The sequence below is a fragment of the Chrysemys picta genome, chromosome 13, assembly GCF_011386835.1.
Source record: "Chrysemys picta bellii isolate R12L10 chromosome 13, ASM1138683v2, whole genome shotgun sequence".
Classification (NCBI taxonomy): Eukaryota; Metazoa; Chordata; order Testudines; family Emydidae; genus Chrysemys; species Chrysemys picta.
The window spans coordinates 27353905-27377603 of NC_088803.1; the positions used below are offsets into that span (position 1 = coordinate 27353905).

Consider the following 23699-nt stretch of genomic DNA (forward strand, 5'->3'; position numbering starts at 1 on the left):
ATATTTACCCACATATAGATACTCTAGTACCCCCATAAGGGCTTTATTCCCTATAGACATCCCCATCGGGCCTTTACCCCACATTTGGACATCCCATCTGGGCACCCCATTCCCCATAGGAGCTCTACCCCCCATATGGATACCACATCGCCCATAGGGGCCTTACCCCCCATATGGACACCCCATCCCCCCATAGGGACACCCCAGCTCCTCCGCAGGGGATTTACCCCCCATTTCATGCTCCACGCCCACCCCCTGCAAACCCCGGCGCGAGGCTCCCCCTGGCGGCCGGCCCGGCCCCTCCAATCCCTTCCCACAATGCCCGTTCAGGCGGCTCGGGCCCGGTCGCCGCGGCTCCAAGATGGCGCAGACGATATTCGAGGCGCTGGAAGGTAGCGGGCTGCGGGGCCGGGTCGGGCGGGCTGCGGGGCCGACACGGCACCTCCCGGGGGCGCCGCAGCGCCAGGCACGGCCGCGGCTCTTCCGCGCCGGGCGCCTCCCCTCCCTCCGCTGCACTGGGGCTCGGCGGCCGCGGGGCCGCCCCAGGCAACCCGGCCGGCCGGGGGAGGGTTCCTGGAACAGCCGCGCACAGAGGCAGGAGGCTGCGCCACCCTCCCGCTGCAGCCGCCCGGAGCAGTGTCACCCTCCGGAGCAGTGCCCCCCCCCCGACCCGGCCAGCCCGGAGCAGTGCCCCCCCCCCCCCAGACCCGGCCAGCCCGGAGCAGTGCCCCCCCCCCCCAGACCCGGCCAGCCCGGAGCAGTGCTCCCCCCCCCCCCCCAGACCCGGCCAGCCCGGAGCAGTGCCCCCCCCCCCCCAGACCCGGCCAGCCGGAGCAGTGCCCCCCCCCAGACCCGGCCAGCCGGAGCAGTGCCCTTCACCCCCAGACCCGGCCAGCCCGGAGCAGTGCCCCCCCCCCCCAGACCCGGCCAGCCCGGAGCAGTGCCCCCCCCCCCCCAGACCCGGCCAGCCCGGAGCAGTGCTCCCCCCCCCCCCAGACCCGGCCAGCCCGGAGCAGTGCCCCCCCCCCCAGACCCGGCCAGCCGGAGCAGTGCCCCCCCCAGACCCGGCCAGCCGGAGCAGTGCCCTTCACCCCCCCCCCCCAGCCAGCCTGGAGCAGTGCACCCCCCCATCCCCGAGGGAGCCGTCCATAGCAGTATACCCCCCCCCCAGACCCGGCCAGATGGAGCAGTGCACCCCCCCACCTCAGACCCGGCCAGACGGAGTAGTGCACCCCCCCATCCGTGGGCAACCCGTCTGGAGCAGTGCTTCCCCCCCACCTCAGACCCGGCCAGCGGGAGCAGTGCACCCCCCTATTCCTGGGGGAGCCATCCGGAACAGTGCTTCCCCCCCCATCAGACCCAGCCAGACGGAGCAGTGTCCCCCCTCACCTCAGACCCGGCCAGCCGAAGCAGTGCCCCCCCTCACCTCAGTCCCGGCCAGCCGGAGCAGTACACCCCCATCTCCGCGGGAACCATCTGGAGCAGTGCACCCCCACCTCTGTGGGAACCCGCCCCCAGCATCGACCTGGTCCACCTGGAGCAGTGCCTCCCACCCCGGGGGGCCCCCCGAGAGACCCGGCCAGCCCAGGACAGTGCCCCCCACCTCTGTGGGGACCTCCCCACCATAGACCCTGTCTGGCTGGAGCAGTACCCCCCATCCCCAGGGGAACCATCTGGAGCAGTGTCCCCTAACTGGGGGAACCCCCTGCAGAGACCCAGCCTGCCCAGAGCAGTACCCCCCTCTCCTGGGGAAGCCCCCCTGAAACCCAGCCTACCCAGAGCAGTGCCCCCCTACCTCTCTGGTGAAGCCCCCCCTCGAGACCTGGCCTACCCAAAGCAGTGCCCCCCTACCTCTCTGGGGAAGCCCCCCCATAGATTTGGTCTGCCTGGAGCACTGCCCCCCAACCCTGGGGACCCCCCCAGAGACCCGGTCCCCCTGGGAGACCTCCCACCCCCTGCAAGTCCCCCTAGAGATCTGGCCTGGTACAGTGCCCACCCCCTGGAGAACCTCCTCCAGAGACCCAGACTGTGTGGTGCAGTGCCCCCAGACCTCCTCAGGAGACCCAGCTTGCCCGGAGCAGTGCTCCCCAGGGAGCCCCCCACCCTGGGAAACCCCCCCCAGAGAGACCCGGCCCACCTGGAGCAATGCCTCCCTGGGAACTTCCCCTCACCCATGTCCCCTGCAGGGAGACCCCAGGGCTAGAAAGACCCTTTCCTCTCCTGGGACAGCCCAGCCCCGAGGGCCTGGGAGACCCAGCCCCCAGGAAGATCCTGCTCCTGTATGTCCTAGGGAGACCCCCCCCCCCATCCCCAAGTTTCCCTTCCTGAGAGACCCAGCCTGCAGGACCCAGGGGATTCCTCCTACCCCTCCTACTGATTGACCCAGTCCCCTCTTCTGGGGAGTTCCTGTCTCTAATGAGACCTCCCCCACCCTTTCTTCCTAAGAGAACCCCCTCCCCCCCAGGCTCAGAGAGCAGGACTTACCCCCTGGAGATGCACCTCCCCTCTCCCTGTAGGGCTGGGAGCCAGTTCCCTTTCAGCCCCTCAATAATAAATGTGTACCTTTCATTTATCACGCTGTGACATTGGTGCATTATGTGCTGTAAGTGGCAGTGCGGATCAGGTTGGATGGATGGGTAGCTAATAGATTCAAGACCAGAAGGGACCATTCTGATAATCTAGTCCAGTAGTGCTCAGCCAAGGGTACATGTACCCCTGGGGATACACAGAGGTCTTCCAGGGAGTACATCAACTCATCTAGATATTTGCCTAGTTTTACAACAGGCTACATAAAAAGCACGAGAGCAGTCAGTACAAACAAATTTCATACAATGACTTGTTTGTACTGTTCCATGGCCTATACACTGAAATGTATGTACAGCACAATATTTATATTCCAATTGATTTATTTTATAATTATATGGTAAAAATGAGAAAGTAAGCAATTTTTCTGTAATAGTTTGCTATGACACTTCTGCATTATGTCTGATTTTGTAAGCAAGTAGTTTTTAAAGTGAGGTAAAAAGTGGGGCATGCAAGACAAATCAGACTCCGAGTCAGATGCCACCAGCAGAAGGTTAATTTTCTTTGTTGATGGTTCAGGTTCTATAGTTTCCGCATCAGAGTGTTGCTCTTTTAAAACTTCTGAAAGCATGCTCCACACCTCATCCCTCTCAGATTTTGGAAGGCACTTCAGATTCTTAAACCTTGGGTCGAGTGCTGTAGCTATCTTTAGAAATCTCACATTGGTAGTACCTTTTTTACGTTTTGTCAAATCTGCAGTGAAAGTGTTCTTAAAACGAACAACATGTGCTGGGTCATTTCTGAGATTGCTATAACATGAAATATATGGCAGAATGCAGGTAAAACACAAGCAGGAGACATACAATTCTCCCCCAAGGAGTTGTCACAAATTTAATTAACGCATTATTTTTTTAACAAGCGTCAGCATGGAAGCATGTCCTCTAGAATGGTGGTTGAAGCCTGAAGGGACATACAAATGTTTAGCATATCTGGCATGTAAATAACTTGCAATACTGGCTACAAAAGTGCCATGCAAACAGTTGTTCTCACTTTCAGGTGAAGTAAATAAGGAGTGGGCAGTATTATCTCCTGTAAATGTAAACAAATTTGTTTGACTTAGAGATTGGCTGAACAAGAAGTAGGACTGAGTGGACTTGTAGGCTCTAAAGTTTTACACTGTTCTGTTTTTGAGTGCAGTTATGTAACAAAAAAAAAATCTACATTTGTAAATTGCACTTTCACGGTAAAGAGATCACACTACTGTACTTGTATGAGGTGAATTGAAAAATATTTTTTGTTTTATCATTTTTACAGTGCAAATATTTGTAATAAAATAATATAAAGTGAGCACTGTACACTTGGTATTCTGCGTTGTAATTGAAATTAATATATTTGAAAATGTATACAAATATTTAATAAATGTCAATTGTTATTCTATTGTTTGACAGTGCGATTAAAACTGTGATTAATCGCAATTAATTTTTTTAATCACTATTAATTTTTTTGAGTTAATCATGTGAGTTAACGGTGATTAATCAACAGTCCTAATAAAAATGTAATCTGGCCCCCTTCACAGACCGAGCTTGGCATTCCTAGCATGAATATTAAGACAGGAATTAGGTTTTTAAAATTCTCGAGCTTCAGTAATTTAAGGTGTTTTAATTATCAACATAAACTATTAAAATAGAATTCTAGGTGTCCAATTCTCTTCTCACTATTCCTGCTGCTTGCTTATTTCCACTTGGACATAGCAATAGACTTGTAAATTTCACACTCTGGTTCTGATGCACTAGCAGGAGTCTGCAGTGTTTCCCTTGCAAATACTGCAGGGGAATAATTGTAAATATATATGTGTATTTTAAAATATTGGTTTCTCTTGAAATTAAACAAAACATGCATGCTCCTGCAATATTCAGTTCCCTACAATATGGAAAGGAACGCATAGTGGGTTTGTAAAGGAGCATGAATTGTATGACAGCTGCTTTCCCCTCCCTTCTCTGGAGCTGCAGAGCCATGCTGTTCTCAACAGTCTTCCCTCCTATGTGAATCTGATAGAGGAGGGGAGTATGCAGAATCTGCCACTGATGAGAAGAGGTGCAGCTGACATGATGACTTATAGATGAGGCTAAGTTTTTGTCACAGATATTTTTAGTAAAAGTCACGGCCAGGTCACAGGCAAAAAGGGAAAATTCAGGGAAGCTGTGACTTGTCTGTGACATTTACTAAAAATGTCCGGGACAATATGGGGATCTGCAGATCCCCACACTGCTTGAAGCAAGGCAGCTGCGCAGAGGCTAGGAGCTGCCTGCAGCAGCTAGGGGCTGTGGGGTACCCCCCCTCACAGTCTGCAGCTCTGAGGTCCCACAGCGCCCAGGAGCTCGGGAGTTCCCCCACCACTGCCCACGAGCTCAGGGGTTCCCCGCCACCCGGGAGCTTGGGGGTTCCCCTGCTGCTCCCAGCTGCCACCTGCCAGCTCGGGAGTTCCCCTGCTGCCTGGGAGCTTAGGGGTCCCTCCACAGCCTGGGATCTTGGGGGTTCCCCACAGCAGCTGGGAGCTGCAGGGTACCCCACGTCCCACTGCAGGGTCGCCAAAGGTGCCGGGAGTACCCTACAGCTCCCGGCCCCGCAGGCGGCGGGGAACCCTGCAGCTCCACACTGCTGAAGTCACGGATTCCGTGACCTCCATGACTAAATTGTAGCCTTACTTATAGATATGCTCCTGATTGGGGAGTGAGGGAGGGGAAGGCTCTCCACCCACCCTTCTCACCTTTATTCATAGGGGTACTTCTGAAACAAATTGCCCAGCCTCCAGCTGTGCTGGAGGCCCAGCAGGTGTAGGAGATTCTTCACCCTGCATTATGCCTACACACACACAGCAACTGTACTGGGATTCTGGGGGGTCCCATGCCGCACCCTACAAGCTGCCTTCTTAGAAGGGGAAATGAGGAAGAGAGACCGTAGCTCATTAGGCACACACAACTGGAACTCATCCTGTCTGCTTCGTGATGGGAATGTGATGAATAAAACAGATCATGTCTCAAAATCAGTTTCTGGGGCAAGGGCTGCAAAATGGGTGATCTCATCTATTTAACAGTTAAAATAATTGCTTAAAAAGAACACCTCCAAGCTCCCACTAGGGGTTGGTGTTAGATACATTGTTATTTGTGGCAGTGCTATGAAGTGTGATGGGTACTTTACAGACACAAGTAAAGAAACAGCCCCTGCTCTGCAGAGCTTATGATATAAGGTCCCAGTCCTGCACATGTCACTGAATGTAGTGCTTGGACTATGAGTAATCCCATTGATGTCAATGGAGCTACCCCCAAGAGTGAATACTGTGCTTGGCAGTAAATGTGTGTAAGATGGAGCCATAGGTTCAAATGAGACACAACAAGGAAGGTTAATAAACAAAAGGCAAGGAAGGGGAGAAATCGAACGGGTCACAGGCGGACTGATCAGGTTACTCAGTTAAGGCATAAGCAGCATTTCTTGATGGTTCTGTTACTTGAGTATATTAACTAGCTCCATGTGGGTGATGCAGAAGTAGTGAGTTCTTAGCTAATCTTTAAAGTGATGTGTAAGTGTGCAGTTGGTGAGAGTCCCTCTCTCTCCCTTGTGGAGGCCCTTTGGCACCTGGGATGTCACCCTGGCAGTCCTGGAGAAGTATATCCTGCAGATCTAAATACTCTCCTGGCAGTTTCTGTTGCACATTATATTCTTCACTTCCTGCCCTAAACCCTGGCATGGAGGGGACCTGTAGGAGGAAAGCAGAGCAGCTTCTCTGTGATGATTGCTTACGTCTTTGCAATCAGTTGCAGGATTTTCAAGCCTCTCCTCATGCTATTTACTAATTAGCTTCTCATCAGGATCTGCCCGTTAGCTGTACTATTTGAAAATTATTTTACCTTGTAAGATTATTTGCTCTTTTTATTGTGGTGCAGCAATAGCATCACCATAGTTAAAATTGTGGTAAGGTTCAGTATTAACAGGAGCTTTAAACCTTTAGTTTGTAAAAATCTCATTGAAATGGCAAAAAGCCCAAACACAGAATATAAACTGAGTGCTGTTCGAATTTTTCAGCGTTTGATGAAAAATGAATTGAATCACCCCTTTTGGGCAGTTTCTTCACCCCTTTTACAAGAAATCTAAATCGCTCTGGGAGCTGTCCTCTGGCTGCTTTTTGTTCCTAGAGTATCAGTTATACATCATTAATGTTTGTCTACAGAGTTTTTAAATAACATTGTAGCTGCAGTGGAAAAAATATTTGTGCTAAGGTGAACCTGCCAATTTTTAACTGAATGGCAATGCTCCCTCAGTGTGAATGCCATCACTGGCTTCTGGGGGATGCTAAAATGGGAAAGACACTAACTGAGGAATTCTCTAGCTTAAGGGAAAGTTCCTTGAACTGGGAAAGCAGAGACCAGGAGTTTAAATCTTATCTCTTCTAAGTGCTGTTTCAATTCCTATGCAATTCCCTACCCTTATTATTGACTCAAGCCATGAACCTTGGCCCAGAAGACAGGGAAGAACCGCTGCACATTCCTGCCCTTTTTAAAAATACATTCACAGAGCGTTTATGCAAGCTCTCTGCAGGCCCAGAGCTCAGGTCTGTTAACACAACAAACCCCAAGTCTCAGCCACTGCATCACATGGCTTGTGAGTAACTGTACCGGCCTGAGTTACCCTCTGTGTGACATGGTGACCTTAAACTAGTCTGAGCTTAAAATCTATGAAATTCCAAATGTTCCTGCACCTCCAAGTGCCACTGATCAGACCCCCTTCTGCAGCTAAAACTCTTTGCCCTCCCTGGGAATAGCTTCTTCAAAAACCAGCTCTCTCCTTCAGCTGCCAGATCATCTTTTGCCTCTTCTTACCCACTCCTCCCATGACCATATAAAGAAAGATGAACTGGCTTTCTGCTCTTAGGATCTGTTTTCTCTCTTAGGATAACTAGCACATAGAATAGGTGGTGGCGGGGGTGGGGGTGTGGGAGCTCAGTGAAGGAAGAAGAACTAAGCGTGAGACATGGGGGCACTGAGGGGGAGCCACTTTTCACCATTACTCGTTTAAGTTGTGTTTACTGTAGGATACATTCAGATGGTGCAGAGTGAGGTTTTAGACTCAGTGAACCAGTTCTTGTCCCGGAGGGCCTGCTTGGATGTCCCAAGGTAGGTTTGTGCTTTCCTGTTAACCCTTGTTTCTGTCTCTCTTTCAGGAATGGATAATCAGACAGTGCTGGCTGTTCAGTCCCTGCTAGATGGTCAGGGAGCAGTTACAGATCCATCCGGTCAAAATGTCAACACCTCCACCACCATCCAGTCCATGGGTGAGCCCCTCTCTTCCTCCCATGTGCAATCAGAAAGAGACTCTTGTGGGCTGCCTTTCCTGCCACGCCGTCTGTCCCAGTGGCCATCAGAAATGGTTTGGCAGAACAGTTGTCTGCAGACTGTTGGTGGAGAGTCACTGCTATGTGCTAATTCCTAAGGACTCATGGTCTGTTTAGTGAAACAAGGCAGAACATAAGGGGAGAGAGGGACAATACAGAACATACTGTGTGGTGCCTGTCCCAGACTTGGTGCGGTTGCCCAGAGGAAGAGAGGGTGGGTTGGGGTTGGTCTCAGCAACAGGTCCAGACCATGCACTTCAGGAAAGGCATGAAGGGAGGGGCACTTTCTGCATGTCACAAACACCTCTTGCTGCAATGAACACTCAGGTTGCTCAATTATTTGGGGACAGTGTAGCTAATGTAGGTGAGCAGTCATAGTAGTTGCTGGCTTAAATGCTTATGAAAGTCTGGCTTTTCACTTCAGCCCTTTATCAGCAATACCGGGCTCCAAAGCTGCTCTCCCCAAAACCAGAAGGCGTAGGCCAGACAGTGTTTTATCATGGCTCATTTGGAAGATGCAGAATTATTCTGTGACCTTTCCCCAAACACATGCAAGTGAACGCTGTGTCATCAGTCTCTCCCTCCTCCGTGCATTGCGGCTGATTGTTCTGTCTAAAGACAGCGCAGTCTGATCCATGTGAGCCTTTTTGACGTACTCAGAAGGAGCTAGAGGAATGCAAAGTTCAGTTACTTATTTCTCATCCTCTAGGATTTTCTGCAGCTAGAGCTCAGCTGACAAAATAGCTGAAGCTGCACAAGGCGGAATAGAATTCAGCTCACCCTCCCCTAGCTATGACAGCTCTGTGGGGCTAACAGCAGGAAGGCACCAAATTGTATCGTCCCTTTTCTGACCCTAACTGTAGTTGAGGTAGCTCCATAGTCTGAGGAGGAGAAGGATCCTGAAGCCAAATCAATGATCTGTTCCCTTCTGATTGTAGATGATGAGGACGTGTTCCTGTGTGGGAAGTGTAAGAAGCAGTTCAACTCGCTGCCAGCATTCATGACCCACAAGAGGGAGCAATGCCAAGGAAACACCCCTTCACTGGCCACCGTCTCATTGGCTACCAACAGCGTGTACACTCCGTCCATCACGTCCGTGCAGCAGGCTCAGAGTGCCAATCGGCAGGTAGCTACATGGCATGCTTGGGGGTCTCTGCGCCACTGACTTTGGAGGGCAAGAGAACCCAGGGGTGAACGTTTACTGAATCCAGTTACACCTGGCTAGTGATCTCACCCTAGGGAGGCTGGGTTCTCCCCACTTGTTCTTGCCTCTTGGAATCTATTTGCAGAGTCCATATAATCCCTTTACTATGGGCTTTCCTTCAGAACACTGTCACTGCTCTTGAACAGCGGGTCAATAAAGAGTTTAATCTTTTATTATAGAATCATAGAAAGGTAGGGCTGGAAGGGTCCTTGAGAGGTCACCAAGTGCAGTCCCCTGCACTAAGGCCAGACCAAGTAAACCTAGACCATCCCTGACAGATGTTTGTCCCACCTATTCTTAAAAACCTCCAACAATGGGGATTTCACAGCCTCCCTCGGAAGCCTATTCCAGAGCTTAAGTGCCCTTCTAGTTAGACCGTTGTTCCTATTATCTAGCCTAAAGCTCCCTTGCTGCAGATTATGCCCATTACTTCTTGTCCTACCTTCAGTGCACATGGAGAACAATTGATCACAGTCCTCTTTATATCAGCCCTCAACATATTTGAAGACTGTTGTCAAGTCCCTCCCTCTGTCTTCTTTTCTCAAGACTAAACAGGCCCAGTTTTTTTAACCTTTCCTCATAGGTCAGGTTTTCTAAATCTTTTATCGGTCTTGTTGCTCTCCTCTGGACTCTCTCCAATTTGTCCACATCTTTCCTAAAGTGTGGCACCCAGAATTTGACACACAACTCCAAGCTGAAGTCTCACCAGAGCCAAGTAGAGCCAGACAGTTACCTCCTGAGCCTGACATACCCCAGAATGATATTAGCCTTTTTAGCAACTTTATCACATTGTTGACTCATATTGAATGTGCAATCCACTGTAACCTCCAGATCCTTTTCAGCATTATGACCACCAAGTCAGTTACTCCCCATTTTGTAGCTGTGTATTTGATTTTTCCTTCTTAAGTGCAGTATTTTGCATGTGTCTTTATTGAATTCCATCTTATTGATTTCAGACCAATTCTCTGATTTATCCAACTCTTTTTGGAGTCTCACCCTGTCCTCCAAAGTACTTGCAACCCCTCCCAGCTGAGTGTCATTCACAAACTTTATAAGCACACTCTCCACTCCAATGTCCAAGTCATTAATGAAAATATTGAATAGTACTGGACCCAAGACTGACCCCAGTGGGGACCCCACCAGATATGCCCTCCCAGTTTGACAGCAAACCATTGATAACTGTTCTTTCAGCCAGTTTTGCACCTACCTTATAGTAAATTCATCTAGACCACATTTCCCTAGTTTACTTATGCAAATGTCATGTGGAGCTGTGGCAAAAGCCTTATTAAAATTAAGATATATCACGTCAACTGCTTCCCTCCTATCCACTAGGCCAGTAACCCTGTCAAAGAAGGAAATTACATTGATGGTATGATTTGTTCTTGACAAATCCATGCTGGCTATTCCTTATAACCCTATTATCCTCTAGGTGCCTACAAACTGATTGTTTAATCATTTGTTCCATATCTTTCCTGGTTTTGAAGTTAGGTTGACTGGTCTATAATTCCCCAGGTCCTCTTTGTTCCCCTTTTTAAAGATAGCTACTATGTTTGTCCTTTTCCAGATCTCTGGGACCTCACCCATCCTCCCGGAGTTCTCAGTATTGTTAATGGTTCTGAGATTGCTTCAGCTAGTTTCTTAAGAACCCTAGAATGAATTTAATCAGGCCCTGCTGACTTGAATACATCTAACTTATCTAAATATTCTTTAAACTGTTCTTTCCCTATTTTGGCTTGTATTCTCTCTCCCTTGTTTTTAATATTAATTGTGTATCTGGTCACTATTCACCTTTTTATTGAAGACTGAAGCAAGATAGGCATTAAAAACCTCAGCCTTCTTGACCTCATCCGTTTTAGCTCTCCTTCCCCCTAAGTAAAGGACTTACACTTTCCTTCATTCCTAATATATTTAAAGAACCTCTTTTTTTCCCTTTCATGTCCCTTAGCCTTTCTGATTTTTTCCCCCTACATGATTGTGCTATTCTTTTGTTCTCTTCATTAGCCATTCATCCATGTTTCCACTTTTTCTAGGATTCCTTTTGTGGTAGGACTGTAGTTCTAGCTCAGGGTGCTAGTATTGTGGGTCATAGAATCATAGATTATTAGGGTTGGAAGGGACCTCAGGAGGTCATCTAGTCCAACCCCCTGCTCAAAGCAGGACCAATCCCCAACTAAATCCCCAAATGGCCCCCTCAAGGATTGAACTCACAATCCTGGGTTTAGCAGGCCAATGCTCAAACTACAGAGCTATCCCTCCCAGGTCTATCTGGCCTGCTGCTTCCTACACGACTGGCTGCCGCTTTCCACATGTGGGGGTGGGCCTCACTCCCACCCTTTAGCTGCATCTGGCTCCCATACATAGTGAGAGGGTGCTGGATGTGTCATCCTCATCCCTGGATCTGCCTCCTGGTTCCTTCAGCGCCCAGTCTCCACTCATGACTCCATATATCCCGGTGTGCTGTGCATGGGGAGAATTAAAAAAAGCAAAAGTCTTCCCGCTACCCCAAACATACCTTTTGCCGGAATTGAATCCATGCAGCTGTTCTTCTGCTACAGTGCTCCTGTATCCCCTCATACACACAGCACGCTTTCTGCTCCTCAAATCAACCAAAAAGATGGAATTCCAGTAATTAAAAAAATGTGTTTTCCTCCCCCTAAAGTGAATCTAGTGCTAGGGAAAGGCGCTACTGACTCTGGAGGCATCAGTCCTCATCATAACCACAGAACAGGGACAGTGTGAGCAAAATCTTCCCCCATACTGTCGCCTGCAATGTGCCTCAATTGTGACCTGATGGGACCACCTCTAGGGGTGAGAAAGAAGTACAGTCTTCCTGGCCATCTAGTCCGTGGCCTTTCTGAATTCACCACATCACCTGGTTAGTCAGAGCATTCCGCTGAAGGTCTTAATGCTATTTGTTCCCCAGGTCACCTTTAATAACCAATATGGTTTGAATTGTAAACCCATAGCCAACTGCCTATCCCATCTCCAATCCCCTGAGCCATCAGGTCTCCCAGGATTGATTCATTCATAGATTCTGAGGCCTGAAGAGACCACTGTGATCATCTAGTCTGATCTCCTGTATAGCACAGGCCAGAGAACTGCCCCAAAATAATTCCTTTTGAACTAGAGCTTTGGAAGGTCTAGCCCTCGTTTTTCTGAACAGTGCCAGTGTGGTTCCCTGTTTGTTACAGGATGGCAGGATAGACCCATAGGTGAAGATACAAACAGTAGCAACCAGTAGATCTCTAGTGTGGCCAGTCGAGTGAGGAGAGCTGGAGGTAGCAGAGACTCGTCAGTTTAGTAAAGAACACATCCTCGTTCCTTTCCCGGGCATTTCAGAGATTATTTCTCTTGTTCTAGTGTGGAGCCCCAACACTTTTTTTCCCCATTCTTTCAGCAAATTTCCACATACATCACGGTTCCTCCATCTCCGCTGATCCAGACGCTCGTGCAGGGGAATATCTTAGTCAGTGATGAGGTGCTGATGTCAGCCATGTCCGCTTTTACATCCCTGGACCAACCAATGCCCACGGTGCAGCCCTCTGTGCAGGTAAGGGGAGTGCGCTTTCCAAGCAGACTGAGTCCCCAGCTGAATAGCAGAGGGAGCCAAGAGTTCTGGCTGGCAGTGCCACCTGCACAGTTCAGAGAGCTGCTGTGATGTTGGTGCCTGGGCATCTTCTCAAAAACAACAGCAGAGGTCAGGTTGGAAAACAACAAGTGATGGGCCTATGCCAAGCTCTGCTCACTCACACTGCCTCTCACAGCAGATTGTGCCGCTCTTCATAATATGATCATCCCTGGTTCTTTCTTGTGTGCTATGATCCCCCATGAAATAATGTGTATGTTACTGTGTAACCATCAGGGACTATGTATGTAATGACCAGGGAGATCAATGGGACACCTCTCTCGGAGCTGTTGTTTAATGCTGTCTATAGACTTTGGCAGGTGTCCTGCACTGGTTACCCTCTTCGCATTCTGAGGGTTTTCCTTGTATTCAGCATGACTACAAAGAAAATGAAGCAAATGTTTGGACTCTAGAGCCCAAGATGACCATCAGCAGGGAAACGTGGCAGTATGAGCTGCTGCATACCCTCTCAATCTGACCCCTGCACGGTATATAGGTGGTTGTTCAATTGCTCATTCCTTCCTTAGAAACTAGATAGTGTATTTAGTAAGGTGCCCACATCTGTGTTAAAAAGTGCATTTTGCCCAAAGTTTGCTTTGTCTGCCGATCTGACAGTGAATTATGTCATGAGCGAGGCCTCTGCAACTCCAGCTGGAGGTTGCAGGACCTGTGCTGCACTTTCAATGCCTTCTCTGTTTGTCTCTTGTTCCGGTTTTCAGAGTAGCTTGAGTATGCACACTGGAGCTGGATACCTTTCCCAGCCCCCACCTCCTCCGCCGCCCCCACCTCCTCCTCCACCTCAGCCACCACCTCCTCCCACTCAGACACTGGGAGCACCGGGACAGCCCAGCACTGGCGGCAGCCAGGTGGTGGAAGTGTACAGCGCACCTGCTCCTATGGCAGGAAATGGCACAGTGGAGATACAGACGCTGGGGTTGCAACCGTATCCACCCATAGAGGTAAAGCCGTGTCCCTGGCCTCGTATTGCGAGCTTGGCCATGGGTCATCCCTCAGATGCTGCTCTACCTTCTGACCAATACACGACACTTAAGGCTCCTGCAAGCCCATTTCACAAGTTGGGGAGAAGATGCTGCTCATGAGTTTGCTGGATTAGAAATGCCATTTGTCATAAAATTAGAGTCAGGGAAAGATGTGTTAGGTTGTCTTGTAATCACTTAGTATTTCCTCTGCGGGAAAGTAATGATCAGAAAGATGTCAACAAGCTGAAGGGAATCTGGAGAACATGAGAACGATTAAGGGACTGGAGGGGTTGATTTATGCGGAGAGATTAAAAGAGCTGAACACATGTAGATGTGTTTAAGGGGGGGGATTTCCTATAACTGCCTGCGAGTATTGGAAAGGGTATCTGCTGGGAAGGCAGACACATTGCAAAGGGATTGAGCTAGGAGTAGTGGGCTGAAACTCAGCACAGGAAAGCTTAGTCTGAATATCAGAAAAAATATCCTGACAGTAAGATTCCTCAGGCAGTTAAATAGACTGGGGAGTATGCGGTAAGAGAGGACATGCCAAGCTTCTCCAGATGCCCTTTTCAGAAAGGGCCTCAAACTGTGTTACTCCAGATTGATGACTTGGTCTGTTTTGCTACCTACACCCTTCACCTTCCCAATAATATTGTCAGTTTGTTTAACTGGAATCTGCACAGCAGAACTTCCTTCAGAAATCTTCCTGGGGCTGGTAACAGGAGCTTGAGCTTTCCACCTTCAGAGTCACGGGTTTGAATCCAGACCAGGCTGAGGGTGATCAGCTCTGGAGAGCAGAGATGCAGTTCCAAGGGCTAATCGGGGACCAGCTCGCTCTTCGTTTTGAGAGTTTATACTTTGGTGTCCGGGTCTTGCTAATAACTCCTGAATACTTGGCAAGGTTCAGCCTGAGAGCTGCCCTTTGTGCATTGGTTTAGCTTCCCTTTGGTTAAAGAAACAGATTACTGGTTTGATCCAGTTAGGCAGGACCCTGGACTAGACAGACTAATGATCCAGCATGACAACTTCTCCATGGATTTAGCAAATGTATTTTCACTGGTGCATTATTCCAGGTGCCAAGCCAGTGTGTGGAAAGTCCTGTGTATCCCTCCCCTCCAGTGTACAGTCCAGGGAAGCAGGGCTTCAAATCCAAAAGCACTAACACTGCTGCTCCTTTGACCAATGCGGCTGGAGGAAACGTGGCCAGTTTTGATTCCACCTCGACCTCCAAAAATAGGCGTTCCAAAAATGACAGTGGGCTGCAAGAAGGTACGTCTCCTTATGGCCAGCCCCTGCTCTAACCCCTAGACCATCATGTCTCCATTGCATTGCGCTTTTAGATTGGAAGCTCTTGAGACTCTGTTAGCAAATATACAACACAGTGTACTCTTACTATGCTATACAGAAAATAATATACAAAAAGTAGAATTGGCACCTATTATTGTCCCATGGGACAAACTCTTGTGTTGTGGCCAGTCATATCCCATCAAATGTTCCCTGGTCCTGAATGCATCTGAATTGGAGTAGCTAATTCCCATTATGTACTCTTTCTATTTCAGGGAAACCTAAGTCCCCCAAACTGAAGTGCACTTATTGTGACAAGGCCTTCACCAAGAACTTTGACTTGCAGCAGCACATCAGAAGGTAACAGTGAGACGCTAACCCAGATGCGGCAGGGATGGCCAGGTGGGGCAGGCTGTTGATTGCACAGGAGGTGTGTTTTGTATGAGCTGGTTTTGGAGTCCTCTTTGCTCACTAGCTGATGAGAACGTCCAAAGTTCCTGTTACCTGGATGCCCAGCCACCTTCACCTCCAGAGCTGCCCCTTGGGAGCGAAAATTCAGAGCGATGCCTGAAGAGGAAGGATAAAAACTCTAGTCTCAGCCCCTGAGCAAAGATTTAAAAGCTTGATGGGCAGCTAGCAGGTGTCATTTAAACTCCAAGCCCATCCTGGGGCCCCTCACATGGTGACCACCAAGCATCAGAAGTGGCTTCTGGGCTTGGAACAGGAAGAGAGAGCAGAAAGATCTCCCTCCCTGTAATTTGGGGTGGGGGGAAGAGAGAGAGAAGAGGATAGGGTTTCCTTCTTCCTAGGCTGGAAGCAGAGTGGGGGGACAAGAAGGGATCCTCTGATGCTGGAGCAGAAGAAAGGGGTTTTATTCTAAACCAAGCAATGATGGTCAAGTGGCTTATAGGGTCAGTGCAGAAAAACGTGATGATAAATGTTCCGACTCCATTGCAGAGCTCCTCCCCACCCCCAAACTACCCCTGGGCTGTAACTCTGTGTTCTGTATGTAAGGCCTATTTCTCCTGCTCCACCCACAAAATCCATTGACGCCAGTTGATCAGGTTCCCAGCCCTTCGCTGGGGATGTCCAGGAGCTAATCTGCCAAGCAGCTAGGTTCTCAGTTCACTCCTGGGACAGCTGTCCCCTGTGATCCATGCTTACAGGCCACCACCTCCTGTCATGCATCTTCACTGATGTGCTTCGGTCTGCCCTGCAGCCACACAGGTGAGAAGCCGTTCCAGTGCATCGTGTGTGGCCGAGCCTTCGCGCAGAAGTCCAACGTGAAGAAGCACATGCAGACCCATAAAGTGTGGCCTCCGGGGCTCGGGTGCACCATCTCCCGCAATTCCATCACGGTGCAGGTCATGGCACTGAACCCCAACCAGCAGGAGGACGAGGAGAACGCAGGTGTGCTACCCTTTGAAATTGCCTACTAGGAAGCAGAGCGACACTCCCAGGATCTCTGAACACTCCTCATTCCCAAAGCACTTTCCCACCCATTTCTCTCTCATGTTAGCTTCCTCTGGAGTTAATGCCAGTGATGCCACCATCTGGAGACCGAGCATTTAGCAGCATCTATTAGACTAATCCATAGATCAGACATGTGGGCTAATGCAACCCTGTGTGCTCTGGCTTGCTGTTCTGCACTGCTTAGGGTGGTGAAGTCTCATCTAACAGGCCAGTTCAGAATTCGCTTGGTGTGGAGGAGCTCCCAGCTGGCATCCAGTGGTGTAGCCAATGTTTACACTAATCTCCCCCGAACAGTGGCATGGAGGGTGGGACAGAGCATGACTCAGCTCTGCTAGTTCTCAAGGGGTATGTGATCCTATAGGGCCGTAGCCAGCTGGCATAAGTTACAGAAGTCTAGGGGCTGCTCTGATGTACACTGAAGCTAGGCAGCTAGTGAATTGGGGATGCCTCTCGTCTCCTGCACTGAGCAAATCTTGGAGGAGGAGTGAATATGGCCTTAGGTCATCAGGTTCCTGTTGAGCTCTCTTTTCAATGAGACAGCTGGCACACAGCTGGGAGCATGACAGGTAAGAATAGTGGGTCACAGAAGGGTAGCCAGAATAATCAGGGCCCTTGATAATCTTGTAAAGGGAAAGTTACGGGAATTGAATTGTCTAGCCCAAAGAATCGGCACTTAGGAAGGGAGCAGAAGGCTGGCCCAGAGACCAAAGCTGAGTGTCACATGGTAATGCAGGACTGGGGCCTTCATCAGTTTTCAAAGCTGTTAAAAAACTGACCTCAGGGATGCTTCAGTTTGTCTTTCTCTCTGCCCATTCCTCCAGGCTTAAGCCAGGCCTCCAGGAACTCTCCCCAGCAGCCTCAGGCCATGGCCCCCGCAGAAGAGAGTGAGGTTGGCAAACTGGAAGCCAAGCAAGTTGTCCTGATCGATAGCTCTTACCAGTGCCAGTTCTGCCCCAGCAAGTTCAACACCTACTTCCAGCTCAAATCGCACATGACGCAGCACAAGAACGAGCAGGTGAGTGACGCATTGTGGACACTCGTGCTTGTGGGGCCCGCATTGGTAATCAGACTGAGACGTTAGTTTGGCTCAAAGTGGTCTTGGTCTAATTATCAGTGAGGGTCAGGTAGACGTGGAATGAACATGGCAGGTTCTCCCCAGCACAAGGAGATGCCTGTCTTTATAGCGTGCTCGTGGCTCTGTTATAATCGAGGGCATTCACATCATAGCAGTGCTGCATTGTGCTTCTTGGCTCTCCTTGTGTGCGTCTGGATTGGAAAAGAGCAGCTTCAAGCAGAGCCCCAGCCCTGCTGTGTTGCCTGGAAGCAATCAGCCAAGAGGTGGGCTAGTTGGCAGCCGGGGAGAGCTGGAAAAACCAAATCCAGAACACTTTAAAATGGTCAGCAACCATTGAGTTGTGGAGTAGTTGCCTATGGAATCATAGAATACCAGGGTTGGAAGGGACCTTAGGAGGTCATCTAGTCCAGCCCCCTGCTCAAAGCAGGACAAATCCCCAGACAGATTTTTGCCCCAGATCCCTAAATGGTCCCCTCAAGGATTGAGCTCACAACCCTGGGTTTAGCAGGCCAATGCTCAAACCACTGAGCTATCCCCTCCCCCTTGTGAAATCATGTGATCTCATTTCTATTACCCTTATCCTCCCTCCTCTGGCCTGTCCCACTCATTTGCTGTGTGTCTTTGGCAAAGACTGCAGCTTTTGGTGTTTACAACGCCCAGCATGCAGGGGCCCTGATCCTGATGGTGGGGCCTCTGAACACAACAATAGAACTGATCATAAAAAGAGGTGAACTTAGCCCAGCTCAGTGGGAGGGAGGGTGTTTGGATTTACCTGTTGGGGCTGTTGCCTTGCTCGTGGGTCCCCGTTAGCCTCAGCTGTGGTAATGTTGAGGCTGCATGTTCCCAGAGTCTTGGCTACCCATTGGGAGAAGATGCTATCAGGGAAGAGCTCCCCAGCATTTGGCTACCAGCTGTGTGTGTTACTGAGTGCATTTGGGCTAACTGGGCTTGGAGAAGGCTGGGTTTCCTGCTGTGTGGGCACAGTGGGGCTGGAGCACCAACCCCATGAGTTACCCCTAGGGAAGAGTGAAATTAACTTTCACTCTTGTGCTACTTTCTGGTAGGTGCTGTGAATTTCTTTAGACCTCAGATCTGACCCATAGTAACACTGGTACAGTGTGACTGTGACCATTATGTTGCAGAGCTGTTTTATTTAAAATCTTCTGCCACCATCTCCAAGAATGTCTGAACAGAAGGCAGTTAACACATTTAACAACGGCATGTGCTCCTGCTGCTGGCACCAGGTGGGGGTTAGTGAATGGATGCTGCTTTTGGAGTACTGCTCCCGTAACAGATGGTGCGTAAACAGCAACTGTGGCATGACGAAGACACTCTGGGGACTGAAATTGTTGCTTTTGTTCATAAACACAGCCAGGCTAATTCAGTGCTATCCAAACTAGGGGAAAAACCAATGGTCCAGCAAGAAAGGACGAAATTAGTAGCAATAATAATTTGACAGTGTACAGTGTGGGGGAGATTTTCAAAGGTACGGAGGGAGATAGGGCACCTAACGGCCAATGAAAGTCAATGAGAATTAGGCATCTGACTGCTGTTTGTGGCTTTGGAATCTCCCCCTGTATCTTTAATTCATGGATCTCACAGTGATTTAATTAAAGCCCCAACGCGTAGATAAATATCACCATTCCCCTGTAACACATGGAGAAAGTTGAGGTTAAAGGTGGGATTTTCAAAAGAACTTTGGTGACTTAGGGGCATGGTTCCTAGTGGCTTTTAGTGAAACTTGAGCTCCTAAGTCATTTAGACGCTTTGGAAAATTGCCCACTCAATGACTTGCTGAATGAAACAGTATCAGAGCCTACAAGAGCATACAGGAGTCCTGAGTCCGAGTCTTACGCCCTCACGTTAGAGTACACTGCATCTGTTGGCAGGGGAATTGCACTGTTTTTATTGCCAATGTGCATCACTCTAGTCGCTCTCCCTTCCTATCATAAACCCCTACCTCTTCTTCCAGGTGTACAAGTGTGTGGTGAAAAGCTGCGCTCAGACTTTCCAGAAGCTGGAGTCCTTTCTAGAGCACATCAAGAACCACCAGGAGGAGCTGAGCTATCGCTGCCACCTGTGCAGCAAGGACTTCCCCTCCCTGTATGAACTGAGCGTCCACCAGTACTCCCACAGCCTGCTGCCCCAGCACAGCCCCAAGAAGGACGTGGCCGTGTACAAGTACGGTAGCAATCTGAACAGTGGTTACCAGGCGTGGTAGGAGAGAGTGACAGCCTCGCGCTTCAGGCCGAGTGCGTGTGCTCTCGAACCAAGCGCTGAAAGGACATGAGGGGAAGCATGTGGGACCTTGTTTTCAGCCTCTGGGATTCTATTGGGTGCACACGGTGCATAGCTGAGTGCCCCGCTGCCTGGCGACTGTGGCCAAACACTTTGTGCACAGAATGTGAGTCAGAGGGCTTGGGTGCCACAGGTGCAAATGTGGCTGCTGGTGTTCGCTGTATTTACATATGGAGAGTGAACTGGCTACCTGGGTGAATTAATCACAATCAACATCTACAGTAAAAGGTGTCACTTATGTACCAGTGCAGGGGGTGTGGGAGTTGTGTCCAGGCAAACGTGGCCGTTCCACAACAGTCTCATTCTCATTTTAAACCATAGCGGGCTTTGTTGACCTGGAAAGCTGATAGATTGGTTGATGGAGGGAGCAAGTGAGACTCTTGTGCCTTGCTCTGTGTTCTGTGACCAGCACTTACAGTGCTATGGAAATGCTGATGGGAAGATTGCAAGTAGATTGAGGAGTACAGTGACTTCTTGGATTGCATCTGGGAGCCTTGTCTGGATTATATACCATTATATTATGTGACTGCTGCTCCTTAGAAAGGCTTGTAATTTCTAGTTGTCCTTGCACTTGTAGAGAGGCTGAGGTTCATCTTGCAGTGAGTTAAGAGACGAGTGATTTTCTATGAGGGCTGGGCTCTGTTTAGGTTTGATTTCTCCCCTTGCCCCTCCATTCTGTATTTCTTGTAATGGGGTAGGGGAAGGATTCTTAAATTAGCAGAAGCCTTGAAGTGGAAATCTGGGTTTGCAAACTCCTGGGGTCGGGATCGGGGAGGAGGTTATTTCTACTCTCCAAACACTTTGTGTTCTGTTACTGTTTTTAACCAAACATTGGGAAAACTGAATAGAGAAGGTACATGGTGAATAACTGTCTGCAGAGGTAGGGTATGGTTTGGCTGCCGTGGCTGGTCCTTGCTCACATGCTCTCTTCTGTCTCTCCTCATTCAGGTGTGTCAAGTGTGTAAATAAATACTCCACCCCAGAAGCGCTGGAGCACCACCTGCAGACGGCAACGCACAACTTCCCCTGCCCTCACTGCCAGAAGGTGGGTGGGGCTTTTTGCACGAGATGACCCTGGAGAGATGTTTGGGTTTCTGAGGGAATTTGTCTCCCTTTCCTCTCCCTTTCTACCTCAGTACAGACTGGCAGGTCCTCTAGGACTTCTCAAGAGAGGGAGGGTGTGTGTGTTCTTGCCCCCTTGTCTCTCTAGAGCAGAGTCCATTCCTCCCCCCAGTGCCAGCTTTTCTGCTGCACCCCATTCACTGATCAATAAACTTTTCTCCAATTTCTTGCCATCCCCTCAACCCTGCGTCATATTGAGTCCCAATCTTGCAAAGGGTTGAGTGCCCTGAGCCCCAAATACTCTATTGACAGCGGAGGACGCTCAGTACCTGACAGGATCTGACCCTTTTACAATACAGGAACACTGGATGTTACGCTGGCCTGCCTCACCTCCTAGAGTCAGGGATGCCTAGAGGAGCAAGGCCGGCTTTAGTGTGGTTTCCGTGGTTTCTTGGCTTCTCCTTCAGCCCCCACTGTGACCGTTAGCCTGTTCCCTCTTTGAACCACTAGGCACATCCTGCCTACAGGAGGAAGGATGTAGAGCCCCAGCTTTGCTAACCCATCATTTGTCTCCCATCCAAATAAACCTCTATGTGCCCCTCCCACTGTTGCCCTCTCCTCTTTTGAATGAATGCTGTGTGTCCTTGGAAAGGACAAGCCTGTCCTGATAGCATGACTGGAGCTGGACACCCTGACAGCCTTTGGCTGAGGACGTTCCGATTACATCACCCCCGGGGGTTGAGGGGCAGAATTGTGGGTGTTGAACTCTATACACTTTGTTTGAAAATCTAGACTAAAATATGGACCCTTGCTCCTCTGTTTATAGCTAAGGAGGTGAAAATCCTGCAGTGGGGGCAGGAACAATCTCAGAGGAGTGACCACTTTGTACTGAGGTAGCTCGGGAAGGGGAAACGCACACCCGCCATGGTTAGTAACCCATCTTTATTTATGTGTCGTCTTTTGTCCCCCAGAGAGACAGGTGCTCTCTGTACAAGGCTGTGGCCATGTTAGTGTTAGCTTGCTTCTTTTCACATCTGCATGTAGGGAAGTCCACTCCCCCTCTCCCTTGATCCTTGGGGGACTTCCCAACACTCAGGGACAGCAGCCTGAGATTCCTGCTCTTGGAAAGCCCTTTAGCTGGGCAACTTTTTTTGCTTCTGAGTTTGTGAGTTATTAAGATTGCTTCTGTGTGGAGAGAGTGTAGCGTAGTGGTGAGAGCGCAGCACTGGGAGCTAGGAGTGCTGGGTTCTCTGTCTAGCTCTCGTGCGGACTGGTGGTATTGTCGTCAGCAAATCATTGGACTGGCGTGTTTTAGTTTTCCCGTGTGTGAAATGAATTGTTAATAATGTTGGCATGGCAAATGTCACCCGTTAATGGACAAGTGCTTTGGAACCCTGTGATGGGAGATGATCGGGGGGGTGCATGGTACTGTTAGTACAGTGGTTCCCAAACTTTAACAGCCCGCGAACCCCTCTCACTAAATTGTGAAATCTCGTGAACCCCCTCCTAAAAATGAATATTTTCAGGGATTTAAGTTTAAATTTCCTCAGTGTGAATTTCCTCAGGCTCAGGCTAGGGTTCGGGCTGCCGGCTCCCCCGCTGACGAGGGCAGGGCTCGGGCTGCCAGCCCCAACTGCCCGGCCCTGCTCTCCCTGGGGCTCGGGCTGGCAGCCCCTACTGCCCGGTCCCGATCTCCCTGGGGCTCAGGCTGCCGGCCCCTACTGCCCGGTCCCGCTCTCCCTGGGGCTCGGGCTGGCAGCCCCGCGCGGAGCGCTGGGGTTCGGGCTGCCGGCTCCCGCGCTGACCACCGGGACTCGGGCTGCCAACCCCAACCGCCCGGCCCCACTCTCCCTGGGGCTTGGGGTGTCTGCCCTGCAACCGGGTCCCACCTGCTGTCTCCAATGCCCGGGGTCCTCTGTCTGCCATTAGTGAAAATTTTCTGGCGAACCCCCTGTAACGTTCTGCGAACCCCAGTTTGGGAACCACTGTGTTAGTACAAAGTGAAATGGGCCACAGTTGGTCTCAGTACTACCCCCAGGAAGAGGGCAGAGTGGATGCTTCTCAAATATTTCCATCTTGTTATAAAAGCTATTTGCAGGGGTTGCAGCCAGCGCTGCTTTAGCATCTGAAGCTGTTTTAAAGCTGTATTTATGTTTTCCTCATGGAGTTCTACAGGCCTCCCCTAAGCTTCGCTCCTTGGATTTTATCTAGGTAAAAATCCTTCACCCCTTGCGCTTGCTCCCACAGTGAGAGCTCCAGCCCCCTATGGGGAGCAGGCTCTGAGTCTGTGGGAGCTGCTGGCCCAGCCCCCAGCCCAGGAGGGATTAATGCTATGCCCAGTCTGGTCAGGCCCTTTCTTCAGGACACCATTGATTGGTTGCACTGACAATCTTCAGCAAACCCCAGTATCTGACCCCTGGCAAACTACCAGCCCCAATGTATTCTTAATGGGGCTCTGGGCTTCTTAAACAGGGCTGGCTAGGCCCCGGGGTCCCTGGTTCTGACAGGGGCAGACCATCCTGTTACAGTCCCCTCCTTTTCTGTGCTCACAGGTGTTCCCCTGTGAGAGGTACCTGCGACGGCACCTCCCCACGCATGGAGGAGGGGGCAAATTCAAGTGCCAGATCTGTAAGAAATTCTTCCGCCGGGAGCACTACCTCAAGCTGCACGCCCACATCCACTCAGGTACGTGCTTCCTCGTGCATGCTCTCCGCTGCATCAGGCCTCCTTTCTCTCTCTGGGGAACGCCCCAAGGGGCAGAGCTGTCTGGATGGTATTTAGCGAGGATC

At 50.2% G+C, this 23699-nt stretch overlaps 1 protein-coding gene across 1 annotated transcript in view; it reads left to right on the forward strand.

The window, feature by feature from the left end:
• Window positions 1-244: 244 nt before the first annotated feature.
• The window catches only part of ZNF341 (zinc finger protein 341), a 30719-nt gene continuing 7264 nt past the window's right edge, over window positions 245-23699 (forward strand). Inside the window, exons 1-12 of the mRNA XM_005295402.3 lie at window positions 245-392; window positions 7739-7849; window positions 8848-9035; window positions 12511-12663; window positions 13458-13697; window positions 14792-14987; window positions 15278-15362; window positions 16222-16412; window positions 17297-17490; window positions 19523-19731; window positions 20797-20893; window positions 23463-23595. Of these exons, the coding sequence (XP_005295459.2) occupies window positions 362-392; window positions 7739-7849; window positions 8848-9035; window positions 12511-12663; window positions 13458-13697; window positions 14792-14987; window positions 15278-15362; window positions 16222-16412; window positions 17297-17490; window positions 19523-19731; window positions 20797-20893; window positions 23463-23595 (1828 nt within the window). The 5' untranslated portion in view covers window positions 245-361. The remainder of the gene's footprint in view (window positions 393-7738; window positions 7850-8847; window positions 9036-12510; window positions 12664-13457; window positions 13698-14791; window positions 14988-15277; window positions 15363-16221; window positions 16413-17296; window positions 17491-19522; window positions 19732-20796; window positions 20894-23462; window positions 23596-23699) is intronic.